Here is a 21,929-nt window from a genome sequence, read left to right on the forward strand (position 1 = left end):
AATGAAGAGGGGTTCAGTGGTCCTCATATTAGCAACACAACAAAGCTAAATATTCCATTCGCACTTAGGCCTCATTCACACAGGAGGTATGAATCCGTACCCCATGGGAGGGCCTTGATTACTGGAACAGGGATACACAGGTGTTGCCAGCATACCATGTAGACAGTCCCATTGCTGTCAACTGGGGTGCAGTGGCTGTACCCAATGTGACATCTGTGTGTGTACACGCGACTACACCGGCATGGAAGTCTTTTTTGGGGTAAACGCAGCCACCACACAGGGTACAGAGTCATAAACATCATGTGATTGAGGCCTTGGACTTCTCCATGAAGGACCTCACTGGTGGAAAGAGTTCTCATTTCCCCAGCAGAGAAAGCTGGAAAGACTTCTTCCACCTCTGAAGACAAGAAGAGTTCCAACCTCCCCTTATAGCCAGTCCAACACATGCCAGAAAAACATACCGGCCTCCAACCTCCCCTTATAGCTGGCCCACCACACGCCTCAAAAACATACCGGCCTCCAACCTCCCCTTATAGCTGGCCCACCACACGCCTCAAAAACATACCGGCCTCCAACCTCCCCTTATAGCCGGCCCAACACACGCCTCAAAAACATACCGGCCTCCAACATCCTCTTATAGCCAGTCCTTCAAACACGCCTGAAAAACATACTGGACTCCAAACCTCACAACATAATAAACTACTTAATGTCGATCGACAATACATCATTCAAATATAATCGCCTATAAAAAGATGTTGGTGTTAAACAGCCTGCTAGGCCCAGAGAAAACCAAACCAAGCCCTCCAAGCCACCACCAACGCATAGGTAGATGTGAAAAGAAAAAATCGACTGGCTTCCAACCTCCATTCACAGCCGGTCCAACTCGTACTGTCTTTTTTTTATTTTTATTTTTTTCTATTTCTGTTTCTTTTTCTGGTTCTTGTTCTTTTGTCCATGATGATCGAGGATTCTTCTACAGGGTGGGGCTGATGAAACTTCTGGTCTTTGAATTTCTTTGTTTTCTTTCTTTTCTTTCTTGTTTTCTTTCTGACAAAGAGTGCCATTTTTTTGTGGAGTCTCAGTGTCATCGTCGCTTTCTGGAGGAAGCGTAGAGCGATCACGACGTTTTAGTGGAACCCTTGGGTGGAGGTATTTCTTTGATGCTTTCTGAAATAGACGGCTATGTTTTCGTCGAGTACCAGTTTTATCGTCTATTCCTGGAGGAAGCGTAAAGTGAACATGACGTTCTGGTTTCTTTTTGTAGAAGTCACACTCTGGTGGAGTGGCCTCGCCTGGGGGGCACTCTGGGGTAGTGGCCTCGCCTGGGGCGCACTTATACTGTATTTTATTTTTTCTATTTTTGTTTCTTTTTCTGGTTCTTTTTCCCTGGTCCGGTTCTGTGATGATCGAGGGTTCTTCTGGTGGAGTTACCTTGTGGAAGTCGAACTCTTGAGTGGCCGTGTCTGGGACGCACTCTGGTGGAGTGGCCGTGTCTGGGACGCACTCTGGTGGAGTGGCCGTGTCTGGGACGCACTCTGGTGGAGTGGCCGTGTCTGGGAGGCACTCTGGTGGAGTGGCCGTGTCTGGGAGGCACTCTGGTGGAGTGGCCGTGTCTGGGAGGCACTCTGGTGGAGTGGCCGTGTCTGGGAGGCACTCTGGTGGAGTGGCCGTGTCTGGGAGGCACTCTGGTGGAGTGGCCGTGTCTGGGAGGCACTCTGGTGGCGTGGCCGTGTCTGGGAGGCACTCTGGTGGCGTGGCCGTGTCTGGGAGGCACTCTGGTGGCGTGGCCGTGTCTGGGAGGCACTCTGGTGGCGTGGCCGTGTCTGGGAGGCACTCTGGTGGCGTGGCCGTGTCTGGGACGCACTCTGGTGGAGTGGCCGTGTCTGGGACGCACTCTGGTGGAGTGGCCGTGTCTGGGACGCACTCTGGTGGAGTGGCCGTGTCTGGGACGCACTCTGGTGGAGTGGCCGTGTCTGGGGCGCACTCTGGTGGAGTGGCGGTGTCTGGGGCGCTCTCTGGTGGAGTGGCCGTGTCTGGGAGGCACTCTGGTGGAGTGGCCGTGTCTGGGACGCACTCTGGTGGAGTGGCCGTGTCTGGGAGGCACTCTGGTGGAGTGGCCGTGTCTGGGAGGCACTCTGGTGGAGTGGCCGTGTCTGGGAGGCACTCTGGTGGAGTGGCCGTGTCTGGGAGGCACTCTGGTGGCGTGGCCGTGTCTGGGAGGCACTCTGGTGGCGTGGCCGTGTCTGGGAGGCACTCTGGTGGCGTGGCCGTGTCTGGGAGGCACTCTGGTGGCGTGGCCGTGTCTGGGAGGCACTCTGGTGGAGTGGCCGTGTCTGGGAGGCACTCTGGTGGAGTGGCCGTGTCTGGGAGGCACTCTGGTGGCGTGGCCGTGTCTGGGAGGCACTCTGGTGGCGTGGCCGTGTCTGGGAGGCACTCTGGTGGCGTGGCCGTGTCTGGGAGGCACTCTGGTGGCGTGGCCGTGTCTGGGAGGCACTCTGGTGGCGTGGGCCGTGTCTGGGAGGCCCTCTGGTGGCGTGGGCCGTGTCTGGGACGCCCTCAGGTGGCGTGGGCCGTGTCTGGGACGCCCTCAGGTGGCGTGGGCCGTGTCTGGGACGCCCTCAGGTGGCGTGGGCCGTGTCTGGGACGCCCTCTGGTGGCGTGGGCCGTGTCTGGGACGCCCTGCGGTGGCGTGGCCGTGTCTGGGACACCCTCTCGTGGCGTGGCCTTGTCTGGGGCGCCCTCGCCTTGGCCACACTCTGGTGGATTGGCCTCGCCTGGGGCGCACTCATACTGTCTTTTTATTTTTTCTATTTTTGTTTCTTTTTCTGTTTTTTTTTCCTTTGTCCGGTTCCGTGATGATCGAGGATTCTTCTGGTAGAGTCACCTTGTAGAAGTCAAACTCTGGAGTGGACGTGTCTGGGGCGCACTCTGTTGGAGTGGCCACGTCTGGGGCGGAGCGGCGCGCTGTCGTCACCCAAACAAGCTCCAAACGTTCCCCAGTGGACAGGTATCTGTGAATTTGTGTTCCGGCCGACACATCAGCTTCAAGGCGATCTTTTTACTGCATTTCTGTAAGTGCATTACTTTTTAAAAATAAATCTTTTTACTCTTTTAATACACTATGTGGAGCCTCTATCATTGTTTTTACATGGTGGATATTGCCGTCATCACTTGTGAATGAGACCCAATTGGATCGTATATGTCTGAACCACATGATTGAGAGTGATTGCCCTTCTTTATATGCTGTTCATGATCCACTGTAATAAGGGATCATGGAGTTCTGGCAAGAATCCAATCATTAGACTGGTGGAGGATTGTATCACCGTTTCTTTTTGGTCACGTTATCTACTACATGATATTTGGCACCACTCACGGGTGTTCCGATGAAATCTTCATCAAGAATTTATGGACTTTTTCGTTACAGTTCTAAATTCAACATAGTTTATATTTACTTGCTTTGTTTACTTTGATTTTCAGTTCTTATATGTCTATTTGAAATTTATACAATGTTGGTATCACTATAATAATATTGATGGGTGTTGATATGGTCATCTAGTGCCACATAGTGGCTACCCACTCCCATCACACTATATATATATATATATATATATATATATATATATATATATATATATATATATATATATATATATATATTCTGACACAGCTATATATAGCATTATATGTTACTGGTCTTTAAATATCACTGTTTGGTGCATTTAATAGGCTCACATGTTTAGAGTTAGCGCGACTTTTATTTTTCTCACCATCCCTATACATGTGTACATATGGGGGGGTGACCCCTCATTGTCCATGGCCATCCCTATACATGTGTACATATGGGGGGGTGACCCCTCATCATTGTCCATGGTCATCCCTATACATGTGGGGGGTGACCCCCTCATCATTGTCCATGGCCATCCCTATACATGTGTACATATGGGGGGTGACCCCTCATTGTCCATGGCCATCCCTATACATGTGTACATATGGGGGGGTGACCCCTCATCATTGTCCATGGTCATCCCTATACATGTGGGGGGTGACCCCTCATCATTGTCCATGGCCATCTCTATACATGTGTACATATGGGGGGTGACCCCTCATTGTCTTTGGCCATCTCTATACATGTGTACATATGGGGAGTGACCCCTTATCATTGTTCATGGCCATGAAAAGGAAAGTAGAAAATATAGTTGTGTTTTTTTTTGTTTTTTTTTTCAAAATGTTCACTCACTATTACAGTGCGCCCACTCTGGCTGAGTGGGCACAGAGGGCAAAGCAGCATAGAAGGGTCTGGGTGGAGAGTCTGGGTCTGTTAAATGAATTCGCAGATTTAGATAAACCAACAAATTGAAGCCAAATTCCAGCGCACACTTTGTAATCCGATAAAAGCAAACTTTTCTTCCTTTTGGGATAAAGGTTTTGCATGAATAAATAAAAGCTGATCATTTTAATCACATCATGTCAGTGTTGTGGATTGTCTCTTCCTTGTAAACTGCTGGAGAGCTTGTGCTTTTGAAAGACAAAAACTCCAAACACAATATTCCTCAAGAATTATTCTGGATGTTGGTGGACAATGCAGTGACCACCGGCTGGAAACCGTAGACATTCAAAGCAGAAAGTATGTCGCCAGCACACCAAAGGCCTTTTCTGAGATATCGGTGACTGGCATGGGACATCCAGGTTCAAAATACGATTTCCCAAAAACGCTGTACTAATGGCTATAAGGATCACCAATACAGGCGTAATTCCACACATTCCTATTGTGATGTACATGATTAATTTGGTTTTAAATGGCCTTGCAACAGTTTTTTTCCTTCAATTGAAGTTCTTATCAGACATGTATCTCTTTTCTCCTGTCCTCCAGACTCCAGAAAAGAAACAGCCAGACTCTTCACGGGGGCGGAAGAGGAAAGCAGAGAATCAGAGTGAAAGCAGTCAAGGTAATCAACTGTTGTTACTTTTATGCAACACATTTAAATGTGGGTACCAAATCATCCATGGGACTAGGCACCCCACCTGCATATGGTATTCAATATTTCCCCTCTGCAGTCAAAAGTGATCCACTGGATCCAGTAGGAGCTTTGCCAAAATTGGCATTGATGACCGTGATTTCCAAGTCACCAGTTTTTCAGATGGACACGATTTATCTGCTTCCAATTTATTTCACAATGCTCTACTCATTATTTAATGCAGCATCTTGCAGTGCATCTGTTCCTGACATGAAGGTGACATTCTGTCTAATCATCCCATAGCTGCTGGCATTTCTGACCTTTTGATTCTCTGGTCAGCAAGAAGAAAATATTATATTGGAACACCAAATATTTTATTGCCTGTAATCTCTGTTTTATCACAAGCTGCCGGAAAATGTGTATAATTTATATGTATTAAAGCGGAACTACACTGCATCTGAGCACCACAAATCAAAAACACTATTTAATTCGTTTTTTTAATATTCATAGAAAACTCACCCACCTATGCATTCCTTCATGCTTTATTTTGCTGAGAAATCACTTTGCCGTCCCCCCACCAGCATTTCTGCCCATGGCCTACTTGAGTAAGGGCAGATGATTCATGCAGCATATACTTTTGCCATTTGCCCTTAGCTCTGGCATGCAGTCAGGTGGGTGTGCTTGGCTGAGAAAGCCCCTCCTTCCCTCCCGAAGCCTCCTGGGCAGGATGACATAATTTGCCTGGACATGGAAACCAGGAAGTAACTGAAGAAATGTGTTAAAAAATTAAATAAAAAAAGTTTAAAACCATTAAATATGATATTTAATACTGCTAGCAGCATAATGATTACAAATAGTAATTGTTGACAGAGAGTGAAGTTCCACTTTAAAGGAGTTGTAAATGAAAAAAAAATGTCACCTTAATGCAGTGTTTCTCAATTCCAGTCCTCAGGCCCCCCCAACAGGTCAGGTTTTCAGGATTTCCATTATTTTGCACAGGTGATTTGATCAGTTTCACTACCTTAGTAATCACCACAGCCTTTTCATCTGAGGGAAATCCTGAAAACCTGACCTGTTGGGGGGGCCTGAGGACTGGAATTGAGAAACACTGCCTTAATGCAATCTATGCATTAATGTGAAAAAACATCTGGTGTTGCCCACTTACCTGACCCGTCGAAAGTCCCACGCGGTCCCGAGATCCTCTTCGTCGCTCAGCCTGGCGGCTGATTGGCAAGAGCGGATGGATTGAGAGCAGCGCAGCCATCGGCTGGTGCTGCTCTCAATCACATCCAGTGACGCGGCGTGCCGAGGGGCGGGGCCGAGTGATACAGTGAGCGGCTATGGCAGTTCGCTGTATTGCGGGAGCGCGCCCGCAATTACTGACCCCCATGCGAGCTCTCGCATGACTGTGGTGAGTAATTGCGGGGAGGACCAGAGACAGCCGCCGAGGGACCCCAGAAGACGTGAATCGGGGCCACTCTGTGCAAAACGAACTGCACAGTGGAGGTAAGTATAACATGTTTGTTATTTTAAAGGAAAAAAAAAATTTACTTTACAACCGTTTTAAAGATGCTAGTGTGCATTTCCCTGCATGGATTGCTTACTTGCTAGCATGTTTTCATGTTGATTGCTAACCTTTTGTATAGTGTTATGTCCCCAGAGCACACTTATGATATTGTAAGGTAAAACTTGCATATTGATAGTGGCCATTTGTTAGTGGGCTGTCCACCTGTCTGGTATGTTGCTCCAGGCCAGCCAAAGATCAGTTGCATTGAAAGATGAGAAGGAAAATAATGCACGTTGGTCCCATATAGAAACATTGTGGAATTTAGGGGTCTGCCACCAATAAGGAGGAGTGTGGGGGTGGTAAAAGCAATGTGATGCAAAGAATGTCCCTGGATATGCACTTATGCCACATTTTAGTTCTAAATGATCAAATAAGGATCTCTGATTTTTTTTGGAGAAAAACGTATAAAATGCATTGGTGTATACAATATATGTTGACATATTTGTGTACATTATAATGCAAAAATACTGCTATTTATAGGAAAATATACTGGGAAATGATTGTCTCTTGTGAGTATGTTACCCTAATGTAAACAGTCTCAGATTCTAGTAGTCCGAGTCCCCAGGGATTTGCTGACCTATACTCCGAAGTGTATGTTGAAGTACCTATAGTAGGAGTTCTAGGGCTGCTCTTTTGTCCAATTTTTCATCCATTGCACATTAGCTCAGGGGAAATAATTATTCCTATTCATAGACCTCACCCCCTAAAGATGTTATTTGTCCATGCCAGTTGTAATCAGAAGTAGGATTAGTTTATGGACAACAGGGTGGGCAGGCAGGCGGAAGATGTTACCTGTGTTTAGGTCCTTTTCATAAGAAGGTAATCAATGGCAGGTACAGTTTTCCTTGTGTCTAGCTGTCTTTCATAAAAGTTCAGATTTGGGTTATATAGTAAATGGATGTGACCTGACACACACTATAATAAAAGTAGAACACATGGCGGCCTCCATCCCTAAATTTGTTATATAGAAGAGAGGAGTTTGTGGGACTTTAAATGAGGGAGCGCCATGTAAAAAGAAATACCATAAAAAGTAAATTACAGTACATGATTTATTTTTACAATCTTATATACATGTCAAATATTTTGTATTAAATAAATAGGTAGTCACAAGGCTTACTCTAGATATGCTGCTACATAGCATGCAATTCAGATTTGGGTGTTGTCATCCTATACCGGGATAGTTCCTATCCATAGTTTTACTAACAAGCCTCCCAAAATACTGCTTCTGCCTGTCCGCCAATTTATAAAGAGAAACCATGAGCACTTAAATTTGAGAGCTGCCATTGCTGACTTGATTTAAAAAATGCAAGCTTCAGGGCTCTCATCTAATGTCATTGCCCAGTAGGCATGAGCTCCGGTGTGTTCGCACACTCCACGTGCAGAGCCCGCCAGGAAGTCGGCAAGGCGCTGCGTTAATCATAGGCATTGAGACATTTCCTGATCTCTGCGGCCGAGCATTGGGGCAATGTCTCCCTGCCTGTGATTAGTGCAGCGCCATGCCAACTTCCTGGCGGGCTCTGCACGTGGAGTGTGTGAACACACCGGAGCTCATCCCTATTGCCTAGTAAGTCACTGACCAAGAGGGCAGCAAAGCCTTAGAGTCAAAGTTCCTGTCCTGCTAAAATAACATCATCTTGCTTCCAAAATGGGGCTAAAATAACATCATCTTGCTTCCAAAATGGGGAAAAAACATACGTTTTCAGATAAATATTTTCAGTTTCAGGTTTCTACTACTTTTTAGACTAGTTCATTATTTTTAGGAATTTTATTGTTCACTTTGTTCCTTTTTTCTTTCTAGGAAAGAACATTGGAGGCAGAGGACACAAGATTAGTGACTACTTTGATGTAAGTTTGAATGATGGGGTAAGATCTCCTCCCTCCTCTTACTTGCTTCTAAAGCTGACTTTACATTGATTGAGCCCTGCACGCTCTCCCGGGACAGTTTCTGGCGGCTTATCGAAAGCTCCTGGTTGCCGCTTGCGATCAGGAGCTTTCTGATCATGTGACCAAAAGCCCCGCCTCCAGGTATTCTAAACCCCCCTTAAAGGGGTTGTAAAGGTAAATGTTTTTTTCCCTAAACCGCTTCATTTACCTTAGTGCAGTCCTCCTTCACTTACCTCATCCTTCCATTTTGCTTTTAAATGTCCTTATTTCTTCTGCGAAATCCTCACTTCCTGTTCTTCTGTCTGTAACTCCACACAGTAGTGCAAGGCTTTCTCCCTGGTGTGGAGTGTCGTGCTCGCCCCCTCCCTTGAGGGGGGAGAGCAAGAGAGTCAGGACGCTCATTATGTTGCAGATAGAAAAAGGAGCTGTGTGTTAGTGGATGTCCTGACTCTCCTGCTTGGCCTTCCCCCCCTTAAGGGAGGGGGCAAGCACGAAACTCCACACCAGGGAGAAAGCCTTGCATTACTGTGTGGAGTTACAGACAGAAGAACAAGAAGTGAGGATTTCTCAGAGAAAATAAGGACATTTAAAAGCAAAATGGAAGGATGAGGTCAGTGAAGGAGGACTGCACTAAGGTAAAGGAAGCTATTTAGGAAAAAAATTTTTTACCTTTACAACCCTTTTAAAGGGCTGTCAGGCACCAGCTCCAAGGGATTAAAGAATGAAAGCTTCATGACAGGTAAACTTATCCTTTTATTATTGACCTCCCTTGCCACAGAGCCTTGGTAGAGCAGGTGTTGCATTTGGGTTTAAAGTGAAACTCCAGCTAATTTAGATCTTATCTTCTTTTTGCTTGTATAGAGTTGGGAAGAGTTAAAAACTCCATGAATTATTTTAATGTAAACCTCCAAAGATGCATATTTGTGTCTTCCTTTCACTCCACTGCTGCTCTGTTCTGCGACCAGGAGCGTAATGAAAGCCCTTTGTTAGCTGCAAATCTCTGGAGTCATAGCTTACCTTGTGCTTATAGATTTTCCGGTGACAATATTGATTTGTTCAACACTCTCTTGCACTGCTTGCAGAAGTTGAAGGTATCAAAACAGTAGGTGATTAGGGAGGGAAACCTCCTCTTTCAGCATTTGTAAAGTCTTGGGTCTAATAGGAGTCATGATTTCTCTGTGCCAAAGGGGCCTGGGGTTTAGTTTTCCTAGCAAAATAACAGAAGGGGAGTAGAAGCAGCATTAGTTGATTTATTGCAAACCAGGGACTGGTATGGCTGAAGATCTGCTTTGCCAAAATAATTAAAATTGGATAATTGAGAAGCCAAATAGTCATGATGCAGGGTTTTTCAGAACTGCCCAGGTTAATTTATGTCTACCATGACCCCACACAAGAGTTCAGAATAGATCCTAGCATTTTAAAGAATTTCAGGGGTATAATTATAGGGGCATGCCACATCAGACATGGCACCATAGGCAGTAATATTTTAATTAAATGGATACGATTTATAACACCTAATGGAAGTTTGTGTTTTTGGTTTTGAGATTAGTTCAGAACTCCCACATGGGTAAGTTGCATGCTCCGCCACACCTGAAAGTACTGGGTATTTTCTTTGCAGAGCGGTAGGGTTTAAAGGGATAAGTTGATAACAACAAAAACCTGGGGAATGCCCAGGGAAAAACCAAGCCTACTTACCGACCAGCTTGCAGAAAACCAATTAACCTGTCCTACAGTATGCGTTAAAAACAGGGGTTTTGTCCGCACGCATTTGCAAACGCATGCGTGAGCCACAGAGCTGCGCCAAGGCACCCTGTAATCTGTGGTCCTAACACTAAACAATGAGCGTCCTCACAGTGGAGGCACAAGCATTTAAATGGATAGATAGGGGCAGGTGAACTGAAGGGAAGCCACCCCTCCTTAAAGGTACAAGAGCACATCAAGCACCCAGCATATAGCACAATGGCTGCAAAGGTGTTGGTGTACTGATGGACCAATATAAACACCACAGGTGAAGCATAAACATGTCCACTGCCCCATCTATAGCTGGCCATAACAGTAAGTAGCATTGGAAGGCTTAAGCAGATAACAACAAAAATCTGGGGAAGGGATAAGTGTATGCTAAAATTCTTCCCAACTATCCAAACTTTGAAAAGTTTTGACCAGAGCTCCACTTTAAACATTCCATAATTTTTCTTGACAGAGATGGTTGTAATTGTAAGATTGAATGATATGTGGGAAATTTTCTTTTCTTTTTGATGTTTCATTCAATAAAAAAATAAGAGTAATGTTTTGACAAGAAGGAACTTGGCATATTCATAATCTTTCAATAGAGTTCTTGGCAGGTATAAGATAATTTAAGAGTTTGCCTATGACAGCAACGAAGGCTGTAATTTGCCATTTTTCATTCCACCGCTCCCTTATTATTACTTTGCTATACAGGGTAAAATGTGATCATGATGTGCTTTATCTGTAAAGGTGAATCTGCCATGGTACAATTTGCAATAATGCTGGTGTATTCCAGTGTAGAGGAAGAACTTATAGGTTTAGAAATTGATGCAGAAGAAAACTAGAGTGCTGTTTTATTGTTTAGGTGCAATTTGGGCTGCCTCAGAGAGAATGGGGAGCGGGAGTGACGAGCGTTGTCAGATTACATAAAGGGGGAATCTCCTGTTTACTCAGCGGCCTCTGTAATAGTAAGTCCCATCTCCTCGGCCTGGCATTGGACCAGTGTTCTGTCTATCATAGAAGCCGGTCCAGGAGGCGGGACTTTGAATTAAAGAGGCCGCCAAGTAAACAGGAGATTCTCGCTGTATGTAATCTGACAGCGCTCATCCCATCCCCCTCCCTGAAATGGGCATTGATCAGGCTACATTCATGGCAAAGGGGAGGCTGCAGATGGGTATTAAAGTGGAGGTTCACCTGGAAATGTACATTTTTAACATTAGATTGATGCTCATTTTGTCAAGGGGAATCGGGTAGTTTCTTTAAAAACGAAGCTGTACTTACCGTTTTAGAGAGCGATCTTCTCCGCCGCTTCCGGGTATGGGCTGCGGGACTGGGCGTTCCTATTTGATTGACAGGCTTCCGACGGTCGCATCTATCGCGTCACAATATTCCGAAAGTAGCTGAACGTCGGTGCGCAGGCGCCGTATAGAGCCACACCGACGTTCGGCTTCTTTCGGCTACTCGTGACGCGACAGATGCGACCGTCGGAAGACTGTCAATTAAATAGGAACGCCCAGTTCCGAAGACCATACCCGGAAGCGGCGGAGAAGATCGCTCTCTAAAACGGTAAGTACAGCTTTGTTTTTTAAAAAAAATACCCGATTCCCCTTGACAAAATGAGCATCAATCTAATCTTAAAATGTTTGTTTCGAGTGAACTCCCGCTTTAATTTAGCTGCATTTATGGGCAATGGTGAGGCTGCAGATGGGCATTGATGGGAAATTGAAGCTGCAAATAAGCATTGATTAAGCTGCATTGATGGGCAATTTTGAAGCTGCAGATGGGCATTGATCAGGCTTCATTGATGGGCACTGACCCTTATTTTGCTTCAAAGTTCTTTATTTCATTTTCTTTTCCCTAAAATTTCCCTCTCAAAGTGAAGGTGCATGTTGTACGCCTGTGTGTGTTTATATACCAATAAATACTGTACTTCTACACTATTAAGGATTAACCCCTTTATTATTTAGTAGAGTTTGTTTTTAATTGATTGAAATTGGTGCATTATGAAACAACTTCAACCAATATCTTCCGATATGGATTACTTTGCAATACATTGTAATGTTACAGAGATGGGGAACATGAAGAATGATTGTACTTCATCTAAACACACATATTGTAACCTAATTTAAAGATCAGCGCCAGCCAAAACTTGTTTTGTTTGATTTTTAGAGCATAGGAAGACTAGAACCTCTGTCTAGTTTTTATTTTCTGTATACCTGTTGTAGTGATTTCCCCTCAATTCCTCCGCTGTCACTGTCTGCTTTGTATAATAACTTTGCTGTGTTTGTCTTCTCAGTACCAAGGTGGGAATGGCTCCAGTCCTGTAAGAGGTCTACCTCCTTCAATACGGTCTCCACAGAACTCTCACTCACATTCCACCCCTTCATCTTCTGTGAGTCCTGGCTCAGTGCTTTATTTCAAATAACAAATGATATTGCCTCGTACATGAGGTTATAAGATTGAGTCCCTTCTGCCATATTGTGAACAGTGTTGCAGCTACAAATACAAAATATATTTAAATTATGTTGTTTTTTTAATATCTATACATAAATGTTTTGCTTTTAATTTCTATTTTAAAGTGAATAGGTTGTTTTACAAAGTAATCGTTTACAATCACTTTAAAGCACAGGTGTCAAACACAAGGCCCGCGCGCTGAATCCGGCCCTCCAGGCCATTTTATGTGGCCCTCGCACCTCTCCTGTAGCTGCAGGAGAGCTCCAGCCCCCTACTTGCTGCTTTCAGGCAATGCAACCAGCTTCTTCCCAGCAGCAGCATAATGAAAGGGGGGTGCACTGTGATGTAAGGAAGAGTGGGGGACTCGACCTCTGATGGTGGGGTGGCTCTTGACATCTAATGTAAGGGGATGGGATGCACTGGACATCTAATCTTACAGATCCAACTGGCCCTTTTGAGAACAATCATAATGCTGATGCGGCCCACAATGAAATTGGGTTTGACACCCCTGCTTTAAAGGTCCAACATTTAAGGCGAGTGTAGGTCCATCAGTGGGGTGGTGGTTGCACACACAGATTTGTTCTTTCACATGCACCTACAGAGTTGAACATTGTGGAGAAGGTTTTTGGTTTCACATGGACTTAGACAATTTACAGAGCAGTTATTCATTTTTTAATTAATTTTGTTGCTTTGTAGCACGGTGCTTCTCATTTTAAACATGTATACCAGGTTTATTATTTCAATATTAAGAAAACAATAAAATGATATATATATATATATATATATATATCTATATCTCTATATCTATATATATATCTATATCTCTATATCTATATCTATATCTCTATATCTATATATATATATATATATATATATATATCTCCTTTACAACAGCTTTAGGCCCCTTTCACACTTGTGTGACTTGTCCTGCAACTTGGGACTGCAAAGTCGCATGACAAGTCATACCCCATGATTTCCAATGACTGCCATTCATATCTGTGAGACTTCAAAGTAGTCCCTGCACTACTTTGGTCTGACTTTGATGCGACTTGAGATCCATAGACCTCAAGTTTATACAGGCATTTCTTCAAGTTGCATCAAAATCACTGCAAAAATCGTGGCAAAATCATGCAACTTTCAGGTTGCACAAGTGTGAAAGAGGCCATAACTTCACAGATATACATGGTTTACTTTGTTAGGACTGACCATTAAATGTAAAACAAAGAACTTGACTGCCGCCAGCCAGAGAGAAGCTACTTGTTAACAGGAACATGCAAGAGAGTCAAATTCCAGAGCCTACTGGTGACCTGGCACTTCAAGGCTTTGTTCAGGCCAGGATTTGTAGACTTGTAAAGCTTATCCGCAGTTATAGCGCAATCCGTCACCAATAGACGTGATCTTCCAATGTGATTTAACGCTGCTGTAGGAGATGCTGCACATTATTTACAGTATACAAAGCTCAGTTCCTGAAAGCAGCACTTGTATTGGAAGTGTCTTTTGCCAAAGATTTGTCGCCTATGGTTACTTTGATAAAAAAAAACAAATTGCTAAATGTGCAGGTGAAAACCATATGCATTTTACCTGGCAACCGATTTGTAATTCTGTCCAATCAGATTTATAGTTCACACATCTAAACTACTCCCTATAGCCAGAACAGTAATACGACTATTACTTGTTGCATTTTTGACACTTCTTTTGTTACCCCTCTGCTGGTTAGATAATGGGTATGGCTAGGTTCACACTATTTTGGCTTCTTTTACGTGTGTGAGCACAGCAGCTCATTCATTATGAAAAACACAGGGGAAAGGTCAGGTCTATGCACCTTTTCATACAACTGCATAGTGCTATGTGGTTCCCAGCATAGGGGAAAGTGCCTTGGTTTCCTGTATATGTGGATGCCATTCAGAATTAATGGCACTCCATGCACATCTGCTAAGAAAAGTGCAATTTTTTTTCTTTTAAAGTTTTATTTATTGCGTTTAATATAACAAGTATTCACAAAACCCAATGGGCCACACACAAAAAGAAACAATGTACATTTCTTCAGCATTGGCGCTCTCCTCCTCTTTCCAGACCCTCACTCAGTGATGAGATCAAGATATTAATAAGGCCACCTTTTCTTAGTGACAGTCAATGGGACGTTTAGATATGTCAAACAGTTGCATACATGTCAATCTGCCACTGTCGTTTTGTTATTCATCCAACTGCCCCACACAATGTATGTAGCCTTGTATAAAGGTGCAGCCCTATTAACCACACCCTTCCACGCTGCTACAGATGGAGGATTGGGCTTTTTCCATAACAACACTATCATTTTCCTAGCATAATAGATTAGGATCGTCAGCAAAATACGAGTTACTCTTTTTGGTTCTAGATTGTCTACCAGTCCCAAAAGGCACAGCTCTATCGTGGGCTGTATAAGAACAGTGCATTTTTGATGCAGGTGGGGAAAACCATGCAATTTCTTTCTAGTCCCGCACCCGCATATAATGCAAACATAGCTTTTACAACATCATCGCTTTAATGTATTGTTTGGAGAGCAGACTTCTATGTTTTGTAACTGTGTATTTAGACATTATGCTGAAGTTTATCTTTTTATTGGTACGCTGTATATGTTTTGTAACTTTTCAAAATGCTAAAAATGTCAGGTCTAGAAAATTAATCAAACTGACTTTGCCTTTGCTTTAGGTTCGACAGAATAGTCCTTCTCCTACTGCATTAGCATTTGCGGACCATCTTCTAACACCTACAAAACAATTATCATATAAACTAATACAAGTGAGTATTGAGGTGTAATGTATTTATTTACCAAATCACTTTGTGTGTGTATATATATATATATATATATATATATATATATATATATATATATATATATATATATATATATATATATATATAAACAACCGTATATACTCGAGTATAAGCCGACCCGAATTAAATCTGAGGTACCTAATTTTACCACAAAAAACTGGGAAAACGTATTGACTCGAATATAAGCCTAGGGTGTCCATCTGCATGCCTCACTGTGCCCATGCCTCACTGTGCCCATAACATGGGAGTCTATGGAAGGGGTTCCCAGTTTTGAAAAATCGGTGCTCCCCAGTCTTAGGCCCTCCAGATAACAAACTCTGCAAACTTGTAGAGGAAGAGTGGGGCTACATGTATGCCAAGGTTGGGGTCCAGGGGACCTACAGCCGGCTGGTACCGGGTCCCCAAATCCAGGAGATCAGGCGTAAAAAGGTGACTTGAGTATAAGCCGAGGGGGGCGTTTTCAGCACAAAAAAATGTGCTGAAAAACTCAAATTATACTCGATTATATTCGGTGTGTGTGTATATATATATATATATATATATATATATATATATATATATATATATATATATATATATATATATATATATACATATATAGAGCGAGCTCTCATCTACAGATGGATATCTATCTATTGATGCTATCTATTGATGATATGTGTGTAGAGAATAAATATATATATATATATATATATATATATATATATATATATATATATATATATATATATATATATATATATAATCTCTACACACACAATATTTCATGTCTATCTTTACTCAATGGTTGTCGCAAAATTGTAGTGTCTAGCAAACTTTTATCATTGATGAAATGCTTCTTAGCTGCTGCTAATATGAATATATATAAAATCTATTTTATTTATTTATTGTAACTGTTTTTGTGTATTTTTTAGACGGATCTTACAATGATGAAACTTGCTGCATTAGAAAGTAATAAAAATCAGGATCTGGAGAAAAAAGAAGGCAGAATAGATGATTTGCTCAGGGTAAGGAAAACATCCTAAAATATTCTTGATTAAAATGTCATCCTGGTCAAGTCATATTTCAGTTATAGGTGGTGGTAACTTGAGGCCCATACACATGATCAGAAAATCGTAATAAAAACACTGCTTTCGAAACGATTGTACGATAATCGGATCTTTAGTACACAGCTTTCGTCCGAAATTTTTCGAAGGGACAAACACAAAAAATGTTCTCGTACGAAATTTAGGCAGATTTATGGCTTTTGTTTAATGGGTACAGTTTTCGGCTGAAAATACAACACAAATACATCACATTTCTTCTGAATTGTTATTCTGTCTTACGATAATTTTCGTACTTTAGTAACTTGATCCTTTTTGATATATAGAGACTAGTATGCAACAAAAAACGAATGTTCATTCGTCTAATAATCTCATCATGAGTACTAGGCTTAAAAATCAATAAATACAGTGCTGTCACCTCCTTAATGCAAGCTGTTTTTCAGAAGGAGAGATCAGCAATGGCAGCCTTACGTATTTCTTTCATAAAGCTTCTCTTGCTATTTATACATGGAGAGTATGGATTCACTTGAAATTCATTATGGGTACTCTGATCGAGTAATGATGTAAATAAACATGGCCAGTAGTATTACAGTGTTTATAAATTACCAAAGTAACTTCACTGGAATACAAAGCACAGTTTCGGAGACTTCAGTAAAGCTTACTAGGAAATCAATGCAAAGAGTGTTTTTTTTTTTTTTTTTTTTTTTTTAAATAAACAGGTTGACCGTTTTTATTCCTTTTTTTTATTTCACATTGCCCGCATTAGCACTATTGTCTAACAAAGTGTAGTTATTTCTATAAGCACTTTGCAACAATGCCTTGTCATTCCTGTGCTTGTATCAGCACTTGAGCATTGCCAGGGTTTATAATGTTTCACAGCGGAGTCCTTGTAATGTCCTTGACTGTTTCAGCCATGTTGTGATTAGAACACTCTCATGGAGCTTTCATTCTGTATTGCTGCTGGTGGCTGCTTGGGCCTCTATACATCACTTACAAGAGGCACACTATAAATATCTTGAACTGCATCCTTCTATAAATAAGCAGGGCACAGATAAATAGGAGAGGATTGACAGTAAATGGTGGTAATATGGTTTTAGAAAGTGTCTTTAGGAGCTGGAGCAGGTAATTTTGTTGGGAGCTGCCGGTAGCACAATTATCTTGTGCAGTTGAATAGTGATGTGAGCTGCCACACACAAAGGATCCATGCATTCAAGGCAAATCCCTTTTCCTCTCAATGAATTGACACGTATTTTAGTTTCCTGCTTAGCCTTCAGCAGATGTTTTATTATTCAAAGCAACGAAACTGCGCACACATTTTCTTTCTTTCTCTTTTTTTTATTTTTAATTTTCAACTGATTTTACAATTCTTATGATTTTCTAGCAGAACAGCAACTCACTAATTGGTAGCGATATGCCATAAAAGGCACTAAAATGTTGTATTAAGACTTAAAGCTAAGCTCCAGACAGATAAAAAAAGACATAGTTTAAAAGCTGGTATACACAGACCACAAATCAGCTGGTTCAGCAGGAACTGGCTGACATTCGATTCATGTACCGTTGTCTGTTCAACCGAAGACAGTTTAACGACCAGCTTCTCACGAAAGGTTATGCTGGAAAACCAGCATTCAATGTTTATGCTTTACATATCAAAATTCCTCTTTTAGCAGTCAATTAGATAAAAAAAAAAAAAAAGTGTATGTACATTATTTTCAGTTCAAGCCAAGTAATACAACAGACCTTGGATTTTTACAGGTAGTAACACTTTAATAATAGAGGTCAGCCTTTTTCAACCAGGGTACCTTGAGGTTTCTTCAGGGATGCCTTCGCAAAAGGCCTAAAAATTGCCCAAAAATTGTATACATGCTGGCGAGTGGATGAAGGCTGCCTTTTAGTTACACCGAGTCATAGATTTGTATTATGCATCATTACAGGCTTCTAGCTGCCAGCGTCCAAACGACCAATGCCGTCATTAGTTGGTAAAGAGGAGGTCAGTCGCCTGCATAGCATCCTTGTTTGACCCTCCCCTGCCCCTCTCCATCAGCGGTGGGGTCACATTAGCTGAGTGGTGGAGGAACATTGGAATATTAGTCAGTACCAGTTAAGAAAAGTGTATTTGCTTTGGAAGGATAAATCGCCTCTTACGTAGGGTGTCCTGCTTGGACTTTGTATGTGGTCCCCCGTGCTACCAGGTTATGAAATGAAAATGCTGCAAAATCTAAAGTGTTCATTATACACATAAACAAAATAAATAATAATAAAGTGATATTGTGCAATTTCTCAAGTGTGACTGAATAAACTTGAATGAATAGTGATTTTAAAGAGGACGTAAACCCTGATGGGGTTTACTTCCTCTATCTTTCCCTGCAAAGGTAAAGCATAATGGGCTACTATGCATCGCATAGTAGCCCATTATGTGACACCAGCAGTAGAAGCCCGTGATGTCACCGTCTTCCACGCTGGCAGCGAACAACCATCTTCACCCCTCTTCTTCCGGGGGGGCGCAAACTCCGGCACGCTGACTGGCCTGAGTCGCAGGAGCCGCTTTTCACGGCATGACCCCGGCTTGAAACGGCACAGCTTGCCCTTTTCAAGAAGGCGCATGCGCCATTAAAGTCGTCGCTTGGGGAAATTGAAAATATCTCTAGGTCTCGGAGATATTGCAAGCACCTACAGTTAAGCCTTAATCTAGGCTTACCTGTAGGTGTAACTTGTCCCCGAGGGTTTACAACCACTTTAAATGAACAATTGGTGATAATGAATGAACAAGGAGTCCAATCCTAGAGTCCAAGTATCAATCGATGCATGCAATTCCAAAATTTTGTTTTACTTCCACCAAAGCCAAATTTCCCCGTGCCTTCACTCAACTGCTCAGTGCTCCCAGAAATCTCACCTCAATACGGATAATTTGGTTGGTTGCAGGCTGGTCGGTAAGTTGAACTGGGAATTGCTTTTGTTTTGTATGTGTTGCCCTTTCATGTGCTCCTTGCTGAAAAGGCCAGTTATTGGTGAGGGCAGTGGCCATTTATTTTTACTGTTGAAATCTTGGTGAGGGGACACACTGGACTCCTTTGCTGCCATGATGCTATATGCTGGGGGTCCAGTGCACCCCTGTGCCTTTTAAAGTGTTTGCAAACCTTTTCACGTTTTTTTTTTCCTTGCCTGCAATGCAAAGGCATAATGTACTAGTATGCATCGCATACTAGCACATTATGTGAAACTTACCTGAAAACAAAGCCTTCCAGTGATGCAATGTCATCACTGGAGACTGCTTCCATCTTGCTTCCTGGTTTGCGGACTCCAGCTCTCTGACTGACCGGAGCCGCAATGACATCACAGTGCAGGGCTCTGAAAGAACGCAACAGGTGGCCGTTCCTTCAGGGCATGCGCCAATAAATCACTGGCTGCATGTAAAGTAAATGTCTCCTAAATGGTGCAAGTTTCAGGGATATTTACACTACCTATAGGAAAGCCTTTTATATAGGCTTAACTATAGGTAAAATTCAAACATTGATGTTTACTTCCCCTTTAAAGAGGGGGTGGCTCCCTCCAGGCTCACCTACTTTCTGCCTATCCAATAATGCATGTACTTCCATAGTGGAGGCCCTCAAAATCTAGAGTTAGGACTACGGATAATACGAAGGTGCTTTGAAGGGACTCCACAGCTTACGCATGTATTTGCGAACTAAACCCCTGTTTTTAACGCATACGGTTAGAATGATTGGGTCGGGTGCAGGCTTGGGAATTTAGTTGGTTTTGTTTAACCACTTGGTAACCGCCCCATAGACAATATACGTCTACAGGGCGGGTGGTTAACTCTAGGAGGGCGTCAATGTACGTCCTCCCAGAGTCGCTCTCCCGCGTGTCCCCTGGGGCGCGCACACGGGAACATCCGTGACCGCCGGGTCCAGAGGACCCGGCCGATCACGAATCGCGGTAAATGGCCGCTGATAGCGGCCGTTTACCACGTGATCGCTCCGTCCAATGACGGAGCGATCACATGTAAACAAACCGGCGTCTTTTGATGACGCCGGTTCCTCCCTCCTCTCTCTGTACCGAGCGGTACAGTGTGAGAGGGGGGAGCGCGGGTGTCAGCAGCGCTGTGGATGGATCTGTGACTATTGCAGTCACAGATCCATCCATCCATCCCTGCTCAGCCATCCCTGAAACCCCCTGCAATACTGTGCATTACCCCCCCTACAATACTCTGCAATACCCCCCCTGCGCAATACTCTGCATACCCCCCTGCGCAATACTCTGCATACCCCCCTGCAGCTACAGGCATCATTCAGATATCATTTTTTTCAGCCGGCGATTCCCTACACCATAAGAACGATCATGGCCGCTGTTCCACCTCTTGATTGTTCTTACGGGAGGCAAAAGGGGACGTCTCCCCTCCCTTCTCCCTCCGGTGCCTCTTCTGACTCACCGCTACGATCGAAACCAGGATCGTTTTATTTTTTTTTATTTTTTTTCAGGCTTCCCAGCCTAGAGGTGAGATGTGGGGTCTTATTGACCCCACATCTCACTGTAAAGAGGACCTGTCATGCTATATTCCTATTACAAGGGATGTTTACATTCCTTGTAATAGGAATAAAAGTGATCAAAACATTTATTTTTGGGGAAAAACGTATCAAACTAAAATAAATAAAGTAAAATGAACAATAAAAATAAATTTTTTTTTTAAAGCGCCCCTGTTCCTGCGTGCTCGTATACAGAAGCGACCGCACACGTAAGTCCCGCCCACATATGAAAACGGTGTTCAAACCACACATGTGAGGTATCGCTGCGAACGTTGGATCAAGAGCAATATTTTTGGCCCTAGAGCTCTTCTCCAACTAAAAAGATGTAACCAGTAAAAATATTTAAAGCGTCGCCTATGGGGATTTTTAAGTAGCGAAGTTTGGCGCCATTCCACAAGCGTGTGCAATTTTGAAGGGTGACATGTTGGGTATCTATTGACTCGGCGTAACTTTATCTTTCATATTATGCAAAAACATTGGGCTAACTTTAATGTTTTGTTTTTTTTTTAAAAGCACAAAACCGTTTTATTTCCAAAAAAACACATTCGAACAATTGCTGCGAAAATAACGTGCGCGATAAAAAGTTGCAACGACCGCCATTGTATTCTCTAGGGTTTTTGCTAAAAAAGCATATATAATGTTTTGGGGTTCTATGTAATTTTCTAGCAAATAAATGATGATTTTTCCATGTAGGAGCGGAATGTCAGAATTGGTCTGGGTGTTCCAGAACGCCTGATGGTGCTCCCGGCATGTTGGGCCTCTGTATGTGGCCACGCTGTGTAAAAGTCTCACACATTTGGTATCGGCATACTCGGGAGGAATAGCAGAATGTGTTTTGGGGTGTAATTAGTGTTATGCATATGCTGTGTGTGAGAAATAACCGGCGAATATGAACATTTTGTGAAAAAAAAAAAAAAAAAAAATCTTGATTTTGCAAAGAATTGTGGGAAAAAATTACAACTTCTAA

The 21,929-nt window shown here is 43.0% G+C and overlaps 1 protein-coding gene across 4 annotated transcripts in view; it reads left to right on the plus strand.

Annotated features, from left to right (window-relative positions):
- The window catches only part of TLK1 (tousled like kinase 1), a 351,587-nt gene that overhangs the window by 259,572 nt on the left and 70,086 nt on the right, over positions 1-21,929 (plus strand). For 3 of the 4 annotated variants that reach the window (XM_040357767.1, XM_040357768.1, XM_040357769.1), the window contains 5 exons: positions 4,871-4,946; positions 8,321-8,385; positions 12,428-12,523; positions 15,274-15,363; positions 16,314-16,406. In XM_040357767.1, coding sequence (XP_040213701.1) covers positions 4,871-4,946; positions 8,321-8,385; positions 12,428-12,523; positions 15,274-15,363; positions 16,314-16,406 — 420 coding nt within the window. The remainder of the gene's footprint in view (positions 1-4,870; positions 4,947-8,320; positions 8,386-12,427; positions 12,524-15,273; positions 15,364-16,313; positions 16,407-21,929) is intronic. The other variant, XM_040357766.1, reaches the window with a different exon arrangement.

Source organism: Rana temporaria, chromosome 6 (genome assembly GCF_905171775.1).
Source record: "Rana temporaria chromosome 6, aRanTem1.1, whole genome shotgun sequence".
NCBI lineage: Eukaryota > Metazoa > Chordata > Amphibia > Anura > Ranidae > Rana > Rana temporaria.